Genomic DNA, 21,371 nt, shown 5'->3' on the forward strand with positions numbered 1-21,371 from the left:
TAAAAGTAGTGCAGGGTTCGCTGCTGTTCATGCCAACCGAGAGTTAAAGCGAAAACTCAACCAACCAAAACAAAATCCAGAAGCTCCATGCATTTCTTTTCCTTGTCTTGCGATCTGTTACGGGTGGTGTCTTGCAAACTGCAAGCCCAGTGCCTGCTCGAGCCTCTAGGGCAGGGAGCGCCTGGATGCGGCCCTGTCCCCGGCGCGGTGGCGCGCACACCCCTTTTCTGCAGACTCACAGGTTTCCAGGCCCCGCCTCCTCCGGGCCCAGCTGATCTCCGCCGCCCTTCGGGCCTGGAATCCAGGCGCCCGGAGACAGCCCCAGGCCGCCCTGGGAGCGGCGGGCGGCGGCGGAGCCGGGCCGGAGCCGCGCGGTCTCCCGATCCCGCGGGCTCGGAAAAGGGAGGCGGGGCGGCCGGGCCGGGGGCGGGGCGGCGGCCGCGGCCGTGAGCCCGCCCCTCCTCGCCCTCCGCCGGCCGGCTGGCGCGACCATGGAGGTCTACATCCCGTCCTTTCGCTACGAGGAGAGTGACCTGGAGCGGGGGTACACGGTAGGTCCGGACAGGGCCCCGCGAGCCGGACCTGCGGCTGCCGAGCTCGGGAGGTGCCCCCGGCCGCCGCCGCGCCTTCGCGGGGCTGTGTGTGTGTTGAGGGGGGGGGGGGTTCCTTCGCTCCCTCCCTCCTCTCTCCTCCCCTCCCCCGGCCCATTCGGACCGCTGCGCCCGGGCGCGGTTGTCAAGGAAACGGGCGCCCCCTCCCTGGCTCGGCTGCGGCGGCGGGCTCCCGGGGCGCCCCGGTTTGGTCCCTTCCCCCTCCCAGCCCCGCTCCCGGCCTCCGGGCTGCAGCGCCGGGAGTCGAGTCCTCGGACGCGGCGCTTGCCGTTCTCCCCGCCGCCCGCCCCCTGTAGCCCGGGATGGGCTGCACTGGTTCTGGCTCAGCTGCCCGCTCCGTCCAGACAAGTGGCTTTTGCCGCTTTTTGGCTGATGCTGTTGGTTTCCAAGTTCGGTAGGGATTCATTCAGATGGAAAACGTGCTCATTAAGAAAAATAATCATCTGTAGAATTTATTCGCCGAAGTGAACACATGTGTTGCTTTTAGATGATTTCCAAAGTTTTGTTTTTGCTGTTTCTAGTTCTGCAGTGCCTTGAAATGGCAAAGTCAGGTATTCACTGAGCACCTGTTCTATTCCTAGGGGGGCTGCGGTCTCAGGAATGAGAAACAGGGTCCCTGCTTTCACTAGTGGAGGAGTGGCGGGGAGGGCAGGGACCATGCCTGGAACCTCTGGGTAATGAGTTTAGTGTGCGAGCAGTTGATTTCCCAGTGAACTTAGACATCTTCATTTAGGCAGTCTTTGCTAGAGGGAGAAATGCTTCACCCTGGAGTGGACCTTGGACAATTCTATTTCCATTTAGAGAGCTGGTAGGTTTTGTGGGACTTGCGTAGGGCACTATGAAGGATTTTTATTTTATTCACTTCTAACTCACTTACTAAACTCCAGTTGCATTAATTTGGCAGAGAGGTATTTTAATCTCTGTCTCCTCTAAAGATTGTTGGGTTTTGATCACAGCTTATTTGGACCCTTGTTTTTTCATAAAGAGGATTAAATCCCCCTCTCAAAGGAATTTTTAGAATTAAGAGTAGTGATTGAAAAAAGGAAATCCAAGAAGTATGTGGGTTTCTAGAATTAGTAGACTGCTGAGTCCATGTACCCCCCAAACAAGTACTCAAAGTCCCTTCCCTTGGTAGGGGGATGGGGAGACTTCAACCAAGGGAGAGCTGAGCTCCATGGCCATTACCTATATAAACAAATGAGTTATGAATTTGATTAAAAATGTACCATATCTTATTTTGAAAGGGAGGAGGGGAATGAATTTGAATGTGAACCTGTTTAGGCTTTTTCCTTAGGCCTGAACCCTTGGTTGTCTCTCTTTCAGGTGTCTTACCTGTCCCATCAGCCCCAGTCAACAACAGTCATGGAAGGCCTTCCATCTTTAGGGCATTCTTTAAGGATTTGGAGATTAAAAGGCTGCTTGTCACAGCCCTTGGTCTCAGTAGTCCAAGCTAAAAGTTAATTACCTTCTCAAATAAGCACTTAAGTGAATCAGAATGATTGATTTTCTTCCATTAGAGGATCGGTGTTTTTAACCCAAGTTTTCGTGTTTCTTTTTTTCCTGGTGTTATGGCCAGCTATGTGCCAGACTCCAGGTTGTGAATTAATCTGATTTGGAAGGCATCTTTGTCTTGGTAAACTTGGTAGTTAGAAGATTGCTTTTGTGAGGAGAGTTTGTGTGCTTTTTAAAAGTTTACTTAAAAAAACAATCCTAATGTATTTAGGTTGGTAGCAGTTTGTTACTTCTGCAAGTGATTTTTTTTCCTTTGTGAGTTTGTGAAGCAGATATTTTGTATCCTTGGCATAACAGTTTTGTAATTGTTTGGCAGTTTATTCATTCAGCAGTGCCTGCTGTGTGTCTCTATTCTGGATGCTAGGAAGTTAGCCCTGAATAGTAGTTCACCTTCTTACAAAACCCAGAATTTAAAAGTTTAATCTCAGTTCTAATCTCAGTTTCCTAGGTAAAATCATGTGTATGCGTGCGTGCTAGGTCGCTTCAGTCGTGTCCAATTCCTTGTGACCTCATGGACTGTAACCCTCCAGGCTCCTCTATCCCTGGGATTCTCCAGACAATACTGGAGTGGGTTTGCATTTCTTCCCAACCCGGGGATTGAACCAGACTCTCTTAAGTCTCCTGCATTGGCAGGCAGGCTGTTTATCACTAGCGCCACCTGGGAAGTCTCCAAATAACCTATATTTTACTGTAGAAAGTACCTTTCTACTTTAGTGACTGTGCTTTAAATTTAAGAAATATTAAATTGCAATCTAACAAATTCAGTGATAGGACATTTTAAGTAGAAGATGATTTTTCCCTCCTTGCTTCTTGTCCCATGCCATCAAAGATAAGCATAGGGATAATTTCTTAGAGACTTTCTCCCCTATGCTATGAAAACGTGTTTTTTCTTTTTTAGAATAAATAGCAGGATTTCACTATAGCTGTCATTGTATAACTTATAGATATCTTTCAGTGCCAATATGGACGGGATTGTATCTTTCTTAGTGATAGCAAAGGGATATTTCACGGAAGGAATGTACCATAATTTGTTTACACAGATCTCTGCTGATGGCCGTTGACATTTGCTTCTAATTTTTTAGCAACTATGTCAAATATGTTGAAATAAGACATCCCTATACATGCCTTTTTATGCAAGCTACTAGGATTTCTGTAGAACCATAAATAGAAAGGGTACTTCTGGGCCTCTACGTTTTTATCAGTATTGCTCAAGCCCTGTTGTTCAAAAAGCATATGCAAAGTTATGCTCTGTGTACAAAGTAATTTACCTTTAAAGAGTGAATGTTTGCCCTTTGATTATTTGAACATTTCCTGTGGGCCTGCACTGCGTCCCTTAGGTGGGGAACTGAATGGTGGAAGGATCTTGTTCTTTCCTTGGGGACTCTCAGCCCATCCCGCAGGGGCCAGGTGGGGAAGAGTTAGGGTGCTAATGTCAGCTGGAGTCTGGAGGAAGAGGAGGAACTGGGCAGTTCTGCTCAGCCTTAGGGTGGTGTGCTGGGAGGTGGGGGAAGGGTGTTCAGGAATGCTGACTTTTGAAATCTGATGAGGGTTTTGCTGGGATTGTGAATTCTAAAAAGAGGAAGTGCAGGGCAAAATTTCTTCACCCAGTGATGGGGGGGAAAGGCATTTTAAACTCCCAGATTCACCGAAAGGAATAGACAAACAAAACAGCAACAACAAGGACACTTCTACCTCATTGTAGTTTACAAAGAGGCAGGAAAGGATATTGTAACAAAATGCAGGTCAGCCCTTCCCACCCTGGGCCCACCCTCCCTGTGTGTGTGTTTAATATCTGTTCGGTTCTAGGCTATAAGCTCCTTGAGGCTAGGAGAGTGTCAGTCTCCTATGCTCATCCATGTTGTCCTGGGATCATGCATATTGTCCAGGGTTTATCCATAGTGAAAATTCACTATAAATAGTGAGTGATTGAGTCTTCTGATAGAAGAAAATCAGAAGCCCAGTGATCCTGAGGTGTGAAACAGCTCCTCGAGTTGGACTGGGCTGGTGCCAAGTGATTCCTGACGCAGAGATGTGTGGAGAGACCAGCTCACTAGCTTTGAGAACCATAAAGGGCTATGGAGTTCAGCTTCAGACCGTGGGACGTCGCTGGAGTTTTAAGGAAGGAAGTAACGTGATTAGCTTTGCATTTAGAAAGATAACCCTGGAGCATTAATCATGGAGGAGATGCTTGCAAAATGACCAAAAAGGAGAGGATGAGCGTCGAACTAAGGCAACTGGGCAGGGAAGGGGGAGGTCTTACAGGAATCCCCAGGGTCTGGTGACTAGATGTGAGGCAGCAGGGTGACTCCTGCGAACAGGGATGCCAGTGACCAGAAAAGAACTGGGGCGCAGTCAGTTTCATTTGGGGGCCTGCTGGGCCTTTTTGTGGCAGATGAAGCTATTTTGTTTTGGAATTCAGGATACATAGAGAGGTCCAGGCTAGAAATATGGCTCCAGGGGGTCTTTTAGCATCAAAGATGGAAAAAACCATATCAGTTGATGCTCTTCCCAGGAAAAGCACATAAAAGTGAGGAAGGAGGCTGGACTGAAGGTAAAGCCCTTCTCAGCACAGCAGCCAGAGCAACAAGGAAACCCAGGGCTGTGAGGCAGGAAGAGAAAGAAGGTTAGACGCTTTACAAGGAGCACAGTGCTGGATGTGACTCTCTGGCCTTCCAGGAGAGGATGGAGCACAGGCCATTGGCCATGAGCGTAAGCAGGCCCTGGGTTCCCATCCTACAGGCTAGTGTTGATATTTTCCATTTTCAGATACATGGTTGGTAAAAACAAAATGGGCTTCCCTCATAGCTCAGTTGGTTAAGAATCTGCCTGCAGTGCAGGAGACCTGGGTTCAATTCCTGGGTCAGGAAGATCCCCTGGAGAAGGACATGGCAACCCACTTCAGTATTCTTGCCTGGAGAATCCTATGGACAGAGGAGCCTGGCAGGCTACACAGTCCATGGGGTTGCAAGAGTCGGACACGACTTAGTGACTAAAGGGAGAGAGAAAAACAAAAGAAAACTAGAAAGACTGTTCAGGTAACAACATAAAAGTCTGAATGTATTAAATTTCATTTTCCATGGCTGTAAAAATCAAGGCATTGAATTAGATTTTCAAGTCCATTTTAATTATATGTGTGTGACTGAGTGTGTTGTGCTTATGAAATCTGTCTTTTTCTCGAGATCTTGACTCTTTCACTGGTTTACTTTCTTTTATGTTTTTTAGTGCACAAGGCAACTCCATATATACATGGTCATGATATTGAGATCTATGTAGGGATAGTTACTTTAATATTTTCTGGATTAAAATACACAAATTGAACAATATAATGAACCACCATTTGCTCATTACTCACTTCAATATTTTATAATACTTATTTCATTCACCACCTTTCATTCCTCTATTTAAAACAATTCTGCAGTATTTTAAAACAAATCCAAAATAAAATTTCACCTGTAAATATTTTACTGTGAATATCTGTCAGCTAGACTGTAAAGAAACATAACCAAAAGGTAAATATTACTGCAAGGTTAGCAAAGCCTTAATATCATCCCAATTCTTAGTTTTTTTTTTTTTTGTTGTTGTATTTAATATAACCCTAGTGCAGATATTGCCTGAGAATTAACAGTGATCTGTGGCAAGTATTATTACTGTCATTTTATATTTGTGGGAGTGAGACCGAGAGATTGAGTAAGGGGGCCTGGCCACTTCCTCTCTCTGTTTACCCGCATCCTCAGAGAAGCTTCCACCTAGCATGAGTTTGAGTAAACTCTGGGAGTTGGTGATGGACAGGGAGGCCTGGCGTGCTGCGATTCACGGGGTTGCAAAGAGTCCCACACGACTGAGCGACTGAACTGAACTGAACTGAAGTGACCAAATGGTAACATGTTTCAGATTTGAAAAAACAAAAACATTGTATTCTACAACATCCAGAGGAAGAGAGGATGCTTCTTCAGAGCAAGGGCACTTTTCCTCCTTTGTATCTCATTATCCCTACTTGGTTCCTCAACTGATACCATTGGGGGGGGGGGCGGATTCTGTGTGCTGATTGGCTGTCTTCACTATGTTTCATTACAGTCACCATGGCAAGGATAAGTTAACCAGATGGAGTGAAAATAGTTAGGGGGCATCTCTGGAGCTCGGAATGAGGTCAGTTCATCCCGGCCACCTGACCCTGTTAGACACCACGGTGGGAGAAGGTCGGAAGGATGGTGAAGCCACAGTGCCCACAGCAGTATCTTCCAGCCACCCTCTCTTATAAGCATCTTTGGTGCTGAAGGCCTCTGTGTAACAAGCTGGCACAGTGCCTCACACATGGTCAACTCATAGCATAAGCGCACATTAAACATGTGTTGAGTGATTTAAGTCAAGCATGTGTATGTTCCTTACTCTGAAAGACAAGACATGCAGTTTGAAAATATTCTTGACCATTAACAAACAGAATGCTGCATTCACTTGGAAATTCAAAATTTTACAAGACGATTGAATTTTGCAAGGATGGTGCTTAGAAATTGATCTATCCTTTTCAAATAAGATTTTGATTTTGAAATAATTTTAGATTTTCAGAAAAGTTGCAAAATTAGTACCAACAGTTCCATATACCCCTCACCAAATTTACTTTTTAACGTCATCCATTGCCATGGTGATGTCAAAACGAGGAAACTAGCATCAGTACTTGTTAACTAACTAAGCTCCAGACTTTATGGATGTCACCAATCTTTCCACTCATGTCCTTTTTCTGTTCCAGGATCTCATCCAGGATACGACAATGCATTTAGTTCCATCTGCTTTGAAATGATACTGTGTTTGTAGTCCCAAGTTGTAGCACGCTGTCTCTAAAAATGAGGCAGGCGTGTTATTAGATATGATCCTGTATGGATTGAATCAAATTTTTATTATTTCAGATGCTTCCTTGGAAATTTTTGCCATTTGGCAAAGCCCTATTGATAATGTTCCACCAGTTTATGACAGAAGCTGACATAGCATTGCGATGAAAAGCACAGGCTATGGAGGGACTCATTCTGTGTGCCTCAAGTCCTGTTCTCGGCGTTTGGCCCAAAGCCGGACTTTGAGCAGGCTTCTTAATCTCCCTGTGTCTTATTTTCCTCATTTGTAAAAGAAACTACTATGGGCTTCCTTGGTGACTCAGTGGTGAAGAATCCGTCTGCCAAGGCAGGAGCCATAGGTTTCATCCCTGGGTCAGAAATATCCCCTGGAGAAGGGAATGGCAACCCATTCCAGTATTCTTGCCTGGAGAATCCCATGGACAGAGTAGCCAGGAGGGCCACAGTCTGTGGGGTTGCAAAAAAGTTGGACACAACTTAGCGTCTAAACAACAACAAAAGAGGACACTAGTACAGGCATACCTCAGAGTTATTTCAAGTTCAGTTCCAGGTTACCACAGTAAAGCAAATATCTCAAGAGAATCTAGTCACACAAATGTTTTGGTTTCCCAGAACTATAAAAATTATGTTTACATTCTGCTGCTGCTGCTGCTAAGTCGCTTCAGTCGTGTCTGACTCTGTGCGACCCCATAGACGGCAGCCCACCAGGCTCCCCTGTCCCTGGGATTCTCCAGGCAAGAACACTGGAGTGGGTTGCCAGTTCCTTCTCCAATACATGCATGCATGCTAAGTCACTTCAGTCGTGTCCAACTCTGCGACCCTACGGACAGCAACCCATCAGGCTCCTCTGTCCACGGGATTCTCCAGACAAGAATACTGGCGTGGGTTACCATTTCCTTCTCCAGTAGTCTATTAAGTGAGCGGTAGCATTATGCCTAAAAAATCAATTTATACACCTTAACTAAAAAAATACCTTACTGCTAAAAATGCTCACCTTCGTCAGAGCCTTCAGTGAATGATCATCTTTATGCTGGTCGCAGGTCTTGCCGTGATGTGTCTGCTGACTGATCGGAGTGATGGTTATTGAAGGTTGGGGTGCTTTGGCTATTTCTTAAAATAAGACAACAGTGAAGTTTGCTGCATTGATGAACTCTTCCTTTCGTGAATGATTTCTCTCCAGCAGACAATGCTGTTTGATAGCATTTTACCCACAGGAACTTCTTTCAAAATTGGAGTCAGCCCTCTTACACCCTATTGCTACTTTATCAACTCAATTTATGTCATTTTCTAAATCCGTTGCTATCATTTCAACAATCTCCACAGCATCTTTCACTGAGAGTAGATTCCATCTCAAGAAACCACTTCTGTTGCTCATAAGAAGCAACTCCTCATCCGTTTATATCTTATCATAAGGTTACAGAGTTCAGTTACTTCTTCAGGCTCCACTTCTAATTTTCTTGCTGTTTCCAACACATCCACAGTGACCTCCTCCACTGGAGGCTTGGACATCTCAAAGTCATCCATGAAGGGCTGGAATCACCTTCTTCTAGATATGTGGTTATGTTGATATTTTGACTTCTTCCCATTAATCATGAATGTCCTTGATGGCATGTAGGATGGTGAATCCTTCCCAGAGGTTTTCAGTTTTCTTTGCCTAGCCAGATCAGAGGAATCACTGTCTATGGCCACTATAGTCTTACAAAACATGTATCTTAAGACATAAGACTTGAAGGTTGAAACTGCTCCTTAATCCATGGAACAGGCTGTAGATAGATGTTGTGTTAGCAGGCAGGAAAACAGTATGAATCTCTTTGTCTCCATCAGAGCTTTCGGGTGACCGGGTGCATTGTCAATGAGCAGTCATATTTTGAAAGGAATCTTTTTTTTCTGAGCAGTAGGCCTCAACAGTGGCCTTAAAATATTCGATCAGCCATGTTGTCAACAGATGTACCGTCACCTCGGCTTTGCAGTTCCATTTGGAGAGCACAGGCAGAGTAGGTTAAGCATAATTCTTAAGGACCCTAGGATTTTCGGAATAGTGAAGGAGCATTGACTTTGTCTTCAAGTCACCATTTGCATTAGCCCCTAACAAGAGGTTCACCCTGTCCTTTGAAGCTTCGCAGCCAGGCCTTGACTTCTCCTCTCTACCTATGAAAAGCCCTAGATGACATCTTCTTCCAATAAAAGGCTGTTTCACCTACACTGCAAGTCAGCTGTATGCTGTCACTACCTCCATTCATTATCTTAGCTGGATGTTCTGGGTAACTTGCCGCAGGTTCTCCATCTGCACTTACTGTTTGACCTTGCACTTTGACGTTATGGAGACGACTTCTTTCCTTCAGCCTCATGAACCACACGCTGCTAGCTTCGAACTTCTCTTCTGCAACTTCCTAACCTCCCTCAGCCTTCACAGAACTGAAGAGAGTTGGGGCCTTGTTTGAATCAGGCTTTGGCTTAAGAGAATGTTGTGGCTGGTGTGATATTCTATCCAGACCATCTCATATCTTTCTCCGTGTCAGCAGTAAAATTGTTTACCTTTTTTAATCATCCGTATGTTCACTGGAGGAGCACTTTTAATCTCCTTTGAGAACTTGTCCTTTGCATTCACAAGTTTGGTTAGCTGTTTGGTGTAAGAGGTCTAGTTTTTAGCTTATCTTGGCTTTCAGCATACTTTCCTCACTAAGCTTTCATCATGTCTAGCTTTTGGTTTAAAGTGACAGGTGTGTGACTCTTCCTTCCATTTGTACACTTACAGGCTACTGTAGGATTTTTAATTAGCCTGATTCTAGGTTATGTCTGTTATGTGTCTATTGCTGTGTTTCAGGGATAGGGAGGCCCATGGCGAGGGAGAGAGATGGTTAATGGTCAGTTTGTGGAGCAATCAAACTTAACATTTATCCGTTAAGTGTGCTATCTTATCTGGGCACAGTTTGTGGTGCCCCCAAACAATTGCAGTAGTAACATCAAAGATCAGTGATCACAGGTCGCTGTGATAAAAATAATAGTAGTGAAAATGTTTGAAATAGTGCACAAATCACCAAAATGTGACACACACACGAAGTGAACAAATGCTGTTGGAAAAATGATGCTAGTAGACCTGTTTCACGTAGGATTGCCACAAACCTTCAGTTTTTAAAAAATGCAATTTATGCAAAGACCAACAAAGCAAAGTGCAATAAAATGAGGTCTGTCTGTACCTACTTCGTAAGATGGTTTAAGGATGGGGAGAGAATCTTTACAAAGTGCAAGGAATGCTGTCTCTAACTATGTTCATGATTTATTCATATTATCTCAAGTATGAACTGCCTTGAAGTTTACTTTTTTTAAAAAACAAAGTTATTTAATGTAAATTAATAATGTAAACCAAAGTCCAGAATAAATGTTTGTGCTTTATAAGACAAACTCCTTGCAGATACTTTCAAGTGCTACAGAAGGAAGAGTTACATTTAACCAACTTGTATTCTTATTACAGCTTTTGACTATGTGTTCAATTCAGATTTAGTTTTCTAGCCTTATTTACTACATATTTTTTTTTTCCTTCAGGATCCTAGCGACTAATATCTTTACATAAATGTCAGGATGTCTTCTGGAGGGCGTGGGGATACACATTTCCCATCTTCTCCATTCTCTTCCATTCCCCACTGCGTCTCTCCAAAACAAGTGAGTCATCAGGCTCATACCTTGTATTCTCATAATGGTTTTGCAAGTACTCATTCAGATTTTTAATGCAATTTCCTGTTGTTTTGCTTTATATGTGTCTGGTTTTGATTTTCAATTGTTGTATGTCTTTGTTAACTTCCTTGCTTTCCAGTATAACAAGATGTTCCCAGTAAATCTTTTACCTTTCCAGCCCCAGATTTGGAATTAGCTTTTTCTCTAATGGTCCCCAGTTCCCTTTAATGGGAAATGATTCAGGGACCATGATCTGGACACGAGATACATACAGTCGGCTGTCTGGGTCTCTGTGGGCTTCACACCCATTCACCCGACCAAAACCTTTTCGCAGTTTGCTGAATCTGGATGCCAAATGGGCCAATATGGAGAGCTGATTGTGTTCGCTGTACTGTGCCCTTTTACGTGAAGGACTTGGTCATACTCAGAGTGTGAGGTTGGCTGGGGCTCTTAGAACTCATCCCCCAGGGCTTCCAAGGGCTGACTGGGTTTGTGGAGATTTCTAGACCTTTTCTGTGGTCAAGGTAGGAATTGATCTTCTTAGTCTCTTGTGTCTTCAACTGTGTCCTCTTTCTCCCACACTAAAAATCTCAGTATACTTGGCTCTCGTTATCTGTGACCCGTTGGTGCCGGGACCCCGTCGGCACACTCAGATTGGAGGATGTTAAAGCCCTGTGGTCAGCCTCTGATAACACCAACTAGCTACCCATCCTCATTTTATTTTATGTTCTCCCTAAGTGTTAAAGTGTTGGTCGCTCAGTCATGGCCAACTCTTTGCTACCCAAGAATGTAGCCCACAAGGCTCTTCTGTCTATGGAATTCTCCAGGCAAGAATACTGGGGTGGGTAGCCATTCCCTTCTCCAGAGGATCTTCCCCACCCAAGGATCAAAGCCAGGTCCCGGGCATTGCAGGCAGATTCTTTACTGTCTGTGCCACCAGAGATGTTTAAAAATTAATTTTGTTTTGAACTCATGTAAAGTATCTGCTGCATCAGGTGTATCTGCAGAAATCTAGCTTCTGTTTGTGTCGTCTTCACCCTAAGAGAGTGCTATCAGTGTCCATTATGAAAAAAGTTATGGTTTATCCTTATATTTCGAATATATATGCAGAAAAAACAAATATACTTGTTCCCCTACTCTTTTTCTTAGAATAAACAGTAGGACACTAAGACATCTTCTTCCTCCTGCTTTTTTTCTTTCTTTCTTTTTTTAATGTAACAGTATAGCCTGCAGATCCCACGGGCGTATGCAGAGATACTGCCTTCTTTTCTATAGCTCTTTGCTTTCTGTTGCAGGCTGCATCACTACCCTTGTCCATATTCTTTTTGTATGTTTGTCAGTGTCTCTTTAGATTCCTAGCAGTGGGTTATGAGATCAAAAGGCAAATGAATATGTAATTTTGCCAGGTATTGTCAAATTCCCTTCCTGGGATTGTGCAACTCTGCACTCCCATAGCAGTTTATGAGAGTACTGGTTTCCTCACAGGCTTGCCAACTGAGTATGTTGTCAGGCTTTTGGATTTTTGCCAATCTGATAGGTGCACAGTATCTCCATGTAGTGTGCTGGCTGAATTCTGATGACTAGATTGGGCGTATTTGAAACAGACTTGTGTTCCCTTCTAGTTGCCACCCCCTGCCCCCCAACATAAGGGAGTATTGTGGGTATTTGAAATACACTGTTGTCCTCTTGTTGATTTTTATTTAAAACACAGATTACCCCAGGTTTTCACCTTATAATTTTTATTCTAAGGTAGAATCAATATGTGGGTTGAGTCTCACCATCTGCTTTTTTTTAGTTCTTTGAATTTAGATAAATTTAGGAATTTAGAAGTTGTTTTAGAAACTGTGAGCTTCTCTGTCTTCTCTACCTTCCATGTTCTACCTTGCTAGTGGAACTTAATCTTATTTTCCAAATTACACAAGGCAACTCCCATACCCCCACGGTATTACACAAGCCCAATAGAGCAGAAATTCATTCTTGTGGTTATTATATGCCTCTCCTGTCTCAGGCAATGCACTAGTATTGGGGGTGCAGGGTAGCTGACTTCAGGCTTGTTCTGGAAAGATGATGGAAGGTTTGCCAGTTTGAGAAGGGGAGGAAGATCATTTCAGGTTCAAGAAAGGGCCTGGGGAAGGATGAAAAGTGTGAGTAGTTGTAAGGAGGGTAGGTGGTGGGGGCAGGACTGGAGTTTGAAGGGTGGGTTGTGTGGTTTAGTGTCGCTGTAGATGCCCAGATAAAATGTTGTCCTGGAGGCCCTACAAGTAATGAGAGTATTTGTTTGCTTTTAAGAGGAGAGAACTATCAGAGGCACAAATAACCAAAAACTTATGATAAGATAGTCTCACTGGTAATTAAAGAAGGGCAGAGTTGAAAATGAGCTTTTTTTTTTCGTAATTTCAATAGACAAAATGAAAAAGGTTGATAAAAACCAGCACTGATGGAAATAGGGGTGAGGTGAGACAGGTTCTTTACTGTCTGTTGGACAGGCCTCTCTGAAGGGGCAAAAAACATGAAGATATTTGTGTCCCATGTGAATGCTCACCCAAGGGGGACCTCAGCAGAGGAGGATTTTAGTAGTCACGTGGATAGGAGGACCTGTTCTGTGGATGCAAGTCAGCTTCTTTCCCCAGTCACCCCTCTCTCTCATCCCTAAGGAGCTTATGAACAAGTAGCCATGATGGCAGGGATGGAGGTTATGCCTGACCTTCCGTTCACCAAGGCCAGCCTGGCTCCAGCCACTGATAAGTGCTAACCTGTCATTGCTTTGCCCTGTTGGAGAGATGTCCTTCCTCACATGTCCTTGTCATCATTTTCCAGTTGTGTTCTTTCCAGTTCTCTGATCATCCAGCCAGGTCATTGCTCACAACCTATGAATTGGTATCTGGTAGCATGGAAGGTAACATCTGGTTATTTCTCCTTCCTAGCTAACTGAACCACCAAGTGCATTGCTCATAGTTCTACTTATTGAATAATTAAAATTATTCTAATTCTTAGGGTGGCTTTCCCTTCACCAGTGTTGTCTCTGGATGTCCCTGAAAGGGGCTTGTATTGTTGCGGGTGTCCACTTTCAGGTAATGCCTGCCTTTGATGCAGGACCATCTGTCATCATCGTCATCATTTAATCACTAAGTCGTGTCTGACTCTTTGCAACACTATGGGCTGCAGCATGCCAGGCTTCCCTTTCTTTCCCGAAGTTTGCTCAGACTCATGTCCATTCAGTCTGTGATGTCATCCTACCATCTCATCCTCTGTCACCCCCTTCTCCTGCCTTCAGTCTTTCCCAGCATCAGGGTCTTTTCCAATGAATCACTCTTCGCATCATATAATCAACGTATTGGAGCTTCAGCCATCTGTAGACCAGGCTCGAGTCTTTTCTTCCTCTATCACTTGATCATGAGGAATTCCCCCAAGAGGCCATAGGTTAGACTAGGAGACAGAATGTAATATAGCTGGAGTGGGAACCATGGGCCATTTGGGCCACTTCTTCCAAGTAACTTGCTTGGACCGTCACAGCCTTCTTGGGCCCTATCACATCTGTCCCACTTTCATTTGATGATGGAGTGTTGCTGTGTGTGCCCAGTGTTATAGCCTGGTGAGTCTCAGGTAACACCCAGCTCATGAGGAACAGCTCAGGGTGCTTGGTAACTTGGTCCATGACTAAGTGTGCAAGCTCTGATCAGGCTCAGTAGCAGGTAAAGAGCTGTTTCTCAAAGGAAGAGTTGGTGTCCACAGAGGGTGGCAGGGCTTTGATCTAGAATCCTAAAGGCCTGTGCTGTGATGAGCCTGCAGGGTCCTGCCAAAGGCTCCAGATATCATCCCCATGTGCTGCTGCCCTTCTGGCACCGGTGGATACGCTGGATCATCATGGAAGTGGCAGAGCAGGTTGAACAGCAGCAGGGCCAATTGCAGAGCCTCCCCTTGTTCTGGGGTCCACTCAAAACTAGCAGCTTTTTAGGTCATTGGTAAAGGGACTGGGATATGTTGTGTCCAAAATCCAAAGAGGCCCATGGCATTATGGAGGTCAACTCACTTTACTTAACCTACCAGTTTAAATATTAATCTGATCCCAAAACACTTTCATAGAAATACCTAGAGTAATGTTTAGCTGAATATCTGGGCACCTCATGCTAAAATTAACCATCACATTTCCTTCTAAAAGTAAAATCAGACACTTCATCTGTATATAAACATTGTAATGTTGTTCTCCCTTTTGTTGTAGTTCAGATGAAAATAACATGAGAAAATGAGCTCTTATATTTTATTATCTGAGATTTATTTTAAACTATGATTTAGTCCTTCCTGCAGTTGGAAAGTTTGCTCTTCAAATACATACTATGGGAAGTTTGTACCTCCGTTTTTGAAAAGTGATCATAGTGCAGGGAATAAAAGTTTATAGAGATGGTCTGTTTTCCTTGTTTATTGTTAGTGAACAATTAGATCTCATTGTCAGTAAAAATTGATGGCTGCAGCTTCCAAACTATTGAGCTTGTGCTAATAAATGCAACAGTTGTCCATAATTTGGTGGTAAATGACCTTTAAATGTAGATGTTTACAGAGACTGTCCTTGGGGAACAATTTAACTTCCAAATGACACCCATGAGTACTTGTTATCATTTAAATATGCTTCCTTTTGTCAATAGCAGAATAACAAATACTGGTTAGATTTCTAATGTTGATTCAGATACCAGGAAACCTGCTGAATAAATTAGTGTACATTTGATTTATATTGACCAAAATTTTTTACATTGCTATGTTACAGGTCAAGGTGACATGCATTTGAATGCATTTAGAGCAGAGGTCATGCTTGACTGACATGAATGCTTACACTGTTTTTAATTAACTTTTAAATATTATCCTAAAATTCCTTCTCAACTACGAATTATTAGGTAGAGGATTGGAATTAACTTAGGACACTGGTGGACACCTTATTTTAAAAATCAATAGTCGATCTCTCCCATAAAAATTATTGGAGTAAATTATTGCTACATTTTATCTTACAATTTCTAGGGAAATTAGATCAGTTTTTCTTACCGTAGACTCCAAATTTTTTGTCTGCAGGTTTTCCATTGATGGTTTTGCAGAAATAATCTGAGATAGCATGGAAAACATTTGGCAAAGTAATGAATGAAGACTTACGTACCTCAGGAAGTACTTTATCTAGCAAATACATTTTTTTAGTTCCATGAACTTTTTTTTTTTTTTCTTTTTTACTGATGTGGTATGTGTGCCTGAAGGAGGGATGGTTTTCACGGTAAAGATGTGGATTAATTTTGTCAGCCATTCATTAGTAGTCCAAAGTAGTATGTGTTTTAAGGAAGCTTTAATCAACACATGACTTGCTGTTTGGGAGAATATCTTCATAAGGAATGCTGCTTCTTTTGCATATACATATTGCTGGAAAGAAAGCATTTTGTTTTCAGTGTAGTTTTTTTCACTTATGTCCCTTGTAAGAAGGTTTACATAATTCAGAGGTTTAGAACTGAAATGTGCAAAGGTTTTTATTCTTCTCAACTGTGAAAATTTGTTATCAATTAAACAGTGTGCTTTGGGAATTTTGAGCTTTGCTTCTCAAGGAAAGGAAGCCCAAAGCTCCTCTATTTTAAGACTTTTCGTGTGAACATTTATAGCTTAAGAAGAACTACCCTCTAGAGCAGGGGTCCCCAACCTCCGGGATTTAATGTCTGCTGATCTGATCTTGGAGCTGATGTAATAATAATGGGTATAAAGTGCACAATAAATGTAATACACTTGAATCATCCTGAAACCGTTCCTCCTGCCCTTACCTACCACCATCCGTAGAAAAATTGGCTTCCACGAACCTGATCCCTGGTGCCGAAAAGGTTGGGACCACTGGTCTAGAGCAAAGAGGATAACAGCTCTGCCCCCCACCAGTGAACGGCAGAGTCCTGGGGGGTCGGGTTAGTTTCAGCCACATTGTAGCTTTCAGCCCAGGTTTCAATGCCCAGAACAGCCTCAACAGCCTCATATGGTCAACAAGGTCAGAAGAAGTGACAGTGTTGAAAATGTGAATAAGTGAGAAAAGGAAGTGGAGATAAGAAAATTGAAAGTGGTGAGAGCATGACCCATGTTCCCTGTGTGTATGAGATGAATCATTCGATAGTGGGAGTGATTCGGAAGGACCGAGGGGAGAGTCAGGCAGCATTACTCGTAAGCGGACAGACACTTGTGACTGACAGGTGGGAAGACTGTGGTGTCAGCAGCAACGTCGGGACAAGGCAGGGAGTTGGAGAAAAAGGCCAGTGGTTGATGTGACAGGGCTGCTGGTGGATGACTCACTGGGATGCTGTCCAAATGAAGGATTGAACTTCCGGTGCGAATAATTAGCTGCTAAAGCTGTGGTGCTCAGGTCTTGCTGCACTTTGGAATCACCTGGAGATCTTTATAAGCTAGAGATGCCCGGGTCCCACCCTCAGAGTTAGATGGGTCTGGAGCATGGGCTGAACACTGGAATTTTTTAAAGTCCCCTGGGTGATTCTGAACTGCATTAAAAGTGTCCCCACAATGCTTGTAGAGACCACAAAGGCAGGTCACTTGCCCCAGCACCCCTTAATAGCAGAAGTCATTGGTTCTTAAGAGAAATTTCAGGCTCCACTCCCAGAGGTTCTTAGTGTAGCTAAGGCCCAGCCTTTGGTAGGTTGAGCCCTTCAGGTGATTTTAATTTGTAGCTAAGCCAGCAAACTACGGAGTAGCTGGTTTTGAAAAAGACGCCCTGTAGAGTGTATATTTAGCATGAAGGAGAAAAGTCAGGTTTGTTTTAAAGCTTTAAAGGCTGATTTATATTCTGATTCAGCCAAAGTGCACCTATGATGGAGTGCTTAAAACTCTCTTAAGTCTTTGGATCCATGAACAAATGAACTTAAGGAAAGCTTTCATGACGTCAGCAAGTTTGAGGAACGTCTAAGGAAAGTCACTAGCAAGCTTTGGAGTGAGACGGATCTGGTTCAACGTTCTGACTTGTAACTTCCCAGCCAGGGAACTCGTCATCACCCTCCCCTGGCTCCCTAAAGTGCTGGCCTCAGCTTCCTCTCGAGGACCCCATGGGACTCGCTGTGTGGGGCAGCTATTTTTATTTCTAATCTTTCTAATTAAATTTTTGCCAGCAGAGTTTAATATGTCATCATATATTTTACCTTGCTTTCATCTATTAGGAAATTTTTTCACCTTTGAGTAGTTTCATATTTTATTCACTGCTTTAAATAAATGATTGTTTTTTATTAATCTTATATTTTTATTGTATTTATTTATTTACTGATTTACAATATTGTGTTAGTATCAGATATACAGCACAGTGATTCAGTTTTATATATATATATATATATATATATATATATATATGTATATTCTTTTTCAGATTATTTTCCCTTATAGGTTGTTACAAGATATTGAGTATAGTTCCCTGTGCTATACAGTCCTTGTTGGTTGTTTATTTCATATATAGTAGTATGTATATTTTAATCCCAAACTGCTCATTTATCCTCCTCCCCTTTCCTTCTTGGGAACCATAAGTTTGTTTTCTATGTCTGTGGGTCCATTTCTATCTTGTAAATAAGTTCATTTGTATCTTTTTAAGTGAATTAATTTTCAAAAGCATTATCAATAGACCCTTGCAATGCTTTCAACTTAGAGAATGACATCTGAAGTGTGCTTGTCACGCCATATGTAAAAATAAATGAGGAATGTTGATTATGTGGTCGAACAACCAATTTTACAACTGCTATCCATTGTTGATCACTGAGCGCCCGATGAAATTCCAGCCCTCTCCTTCACCGTAGTCTCCTAACAGTGTTTGCAGGTAAAACTGAATTGCTTTCCTTCTTTCTCCTGATAGAAGAAGGTCTTTTTGTAAGAAGTCAGACAGCCAAAGCCAAATCTGTGTTTCAGCACAGGGCTCTGACCTGGCAATGGGGCTGGGCCAGTCCCCACCCAGACCCATTCTTGTACCTTGCCCTGAGCAGAAGTACAACTGTTGACTTCTGACTCATCAGCTTTAGCCAGGTTCAGATGACACCAGTTTGAGTAAATGTCATGATAACCTGGAGTTTTGTGTTAGAAGCTGTTTCTGCAGCCGGGGTTTGCTCCTTTAGTCAGTTCTGGGTCTAGAAATGGTCTGTGGAGTTCATCTTTCTGTGATCTTGAGGATTCTAACTGCCTGGCTGTGGAGGCTGACAGTCAGCTTCACTGGAAGCCTAGGTCAGAGTCGATGTGATTCGGGGAGCACATCTGTGACAGGGTGCTATGCAGGGCCTCAAGGGGGCTGGCAGGGAGGGCCCAGCATGAGTAGCAGGCACAGCCAGAGCTGTGAGCGGGGCGATGGGTGAGGGCTGGGGAAGCAGGCACGGAGATGTGGAGTGTGAGGCTCCATTTCATCAGCCCTAGCATGTACTTACACTCATTTATTCAGCCAGTGGTTCTTTTTGTTTTCTTTTGGCTATGAGGCTTGTGGGATCTTAGTTCCCTGACCAGGAATTGAATCCAGGTCCTTGGCAGTAATAGCATGGACCACCAAGGAACTCCCCGACCTGTGGTTCTTGAAGGCCCACAGTACACCCTCTGTTGCATGGGGTACCAGGGATGCCATCACTTTGAGCAGTTTCTTTCCAAAACCCTCAAGAAATTCCAGAACTCTCTTTCAGAAGATTCTTCCTGTTTGTGAACACCACCTAATCAACTAATCTTGTGTCTCTGCATGGAGAGCTAAATGTATAACTACATTTGTGTTAACAAGCTGAAATGTGAGCAAACTGTTAACCTCAGTTTTCTCATCTTTAAAAGAGGTGAATGATAATACCTAACCGTAAAGTCGTTGCCAGCATTAAACGGCACGAGGCATGTGAACTGTCTGGCAGGATGTCTGTCTCAGATTACATTTAGTGCAAAAAGAATCACCACTGTAATCAGGCCTCTCTCTGCCTCCACACCTTAGCTCAGTCCTTCTCTGAAAGCCAGATACTGAAACACAGTGTAGAAGCTGGTGTGAAAGAGAGCCGGGACCAGGGTCTTCCAAGGTTCCCTGGGGAAACCAGGGAGCATTTAATGGATGTGATTGTCCAAGTAGAGAGGAAAATTGATGTGTGTCCTTGGGTGCTGACCAGTATCACCGTGTTCTGCTTGTTTTAATACTGGCCCATACAGCTTGGGGCATCCCAGGGGGCGCTAGTGGTAAAGAACCTGCCTGTCAATGCAGGAGACAAAAGAGATGCAGGTTCAGTCCCTGGGTGGGGAAGATCCCCTGGAGGAGGGCATGGCAGCCCGCTCCAGCATTCTTGCCTGGAGAATCCCATGGACAGAGGGGCCTGGTGGGCTACAGTGAGGGTCAGAAAGAGTCAGACACGACTGATGTGACTTAGCCCCATGCACCATACAGCTTGAGAGCCAGCTTTTGTGAATCAGGCAGATCCTTAGGTTTATTTTGTAACCTTGACCTCCTTGAGAGGACTTTCATGAGAAGGGAAGGAGCAATACCACTGAAGAGTGGACCTTGGATGCCTTCCAGCCACTCCCTAACCATGTGTTTAGTGGTCTCCACTGGTTTAAATCCTCTGAGCTTTGGCTCCCATGAATAGGGATAATAGAAACTGCTTCATATCCATTTGGGATTATTTTAATCAAATGAAATAATAGGTGTAAATCCCTTAACATGTGATTGGTTTTGTAGTAGTTTTTGGCATTTGTTTCTAAAAATTTAAATTTATATGTTGAATTTCTAGGGTGAATTCCCCGAGTTAAGCTTTTATGGGATTTCTGATTTGAATACATTTGCTACTGTAACTGCTTCTCCTGATCCTTCTCTTTACCACCAAAGCAAAACAAAAACAACAAAAATAATGCCTTTCAAGTAAATATTTGATAGAAATTCCAGTGTAGCAAAGGGATTTGGGATGTATGACGTTGAATTAAAGTTTGACCTATATTTGCTTTATTCATGAACTGTTTAGAACTTTCTCATATCCAGTAGATGCACTCCATCAAAACCAATTAATGATAAAGTTTTACAAAATACAAAATTTGGTGCCACGAATAAAGTTTGTTTAGAACTTGAGAGCTCAACGATTATGACTTCATTTTGATGGGGGAAAAGTGGAACTTGAGTAAAAGTAGAACTTGAGAGCTCAACTATTATGACTTCATTTTGATGGGGAAAAAGTCTTATGGATTGGCCGTGCAGATATGCAGTTCTCCTTTTAAATTTTTCCATCATTTGCTTAAGGTTTATGGAACAATGGACTGGTTCCAAATTGGGAAAGGAGTACATTAAGACTGTATATTGTCACCTTGCTTATTTAACTTATATGCTGAGTACATCGTGTGAAATTCCAGACTGGATGAAGCACAAGCTGCAATCAAGATTGCAGGGAGAAGTATCGATAACCTGAGACATGCAGATCAGTCAATTCAGTTCAGTCGCTCAGTTGTGTCTGACTCTTTGCAACCCCATAGACTGCAACATGCGAGGCTTCCCTGTCCATCATCAATGCCCAGAGCCTATTCAAACTCATGTCCATCACGTTAGTGATTCCATCCAACCATCTCATCCTCTGTCGTCCCCTTCTCCTCTCACCTTCAATCTTTCCCAGCATCAGGGTCTTTTCCAATGACTCAGTTCTTTGCATCAGGTGGCCAAAGTATTGGAGTTTCAGTGTCAGCATCAGTCCTTCCAGTGAATATTCAGGACTGATTTCCTTCAGGATGGTCTGGTTGGATCTCCTTGCAGTCC

At 43.4% G+C, this 21,371-nt stretch overlaps 1 protein-coding gene across 3 annotated transcripts in view; it reads left to right on the plus strand.

Moving 5' to 3' along the window:
• The first annotated feature begins 282 nt into the window (after positions 1-282).
• Positions 283-21,371, plus strand: part of SNX24 (sorting nexin 24) — a 173,965-nt gene continuing 152,876 nt past the window's right edge. For 2 of the 3 annotated variants that reach the window (XM_043465906.1, XM_043465905.1), the window contains exon 1: positions 283-551. Coding sequence is in view for 2 of the 3 variants with exons in the window: in XM_043465905.1 (XP_043321840.1) it covers positions 492-551 (60 nt within the window). In the remaining variant the exon portion in view is untranslated. Of the gene's footprint in view, positions 552-10,431; positions 10,625-21,371 lie in introns of those variants that run through there. The other variant, XM_043465904.1, reaches the window with a different exon arrangement.

Source organism: Cervus canadensis, chromosome 4 (assembly GCF_019320065.1).
Source record: "Cervus canadensis isolate Bull #8, Minnesota chromosome 4, ASM1932006v1, whole genome shotgun sequence".
Classification (NCBI taxonomy): Eukaryota; Metazoa; Chordata; class Mammalia; order Artiodactyla; family Cervidae; genus Cervus; species Cervus canadensis.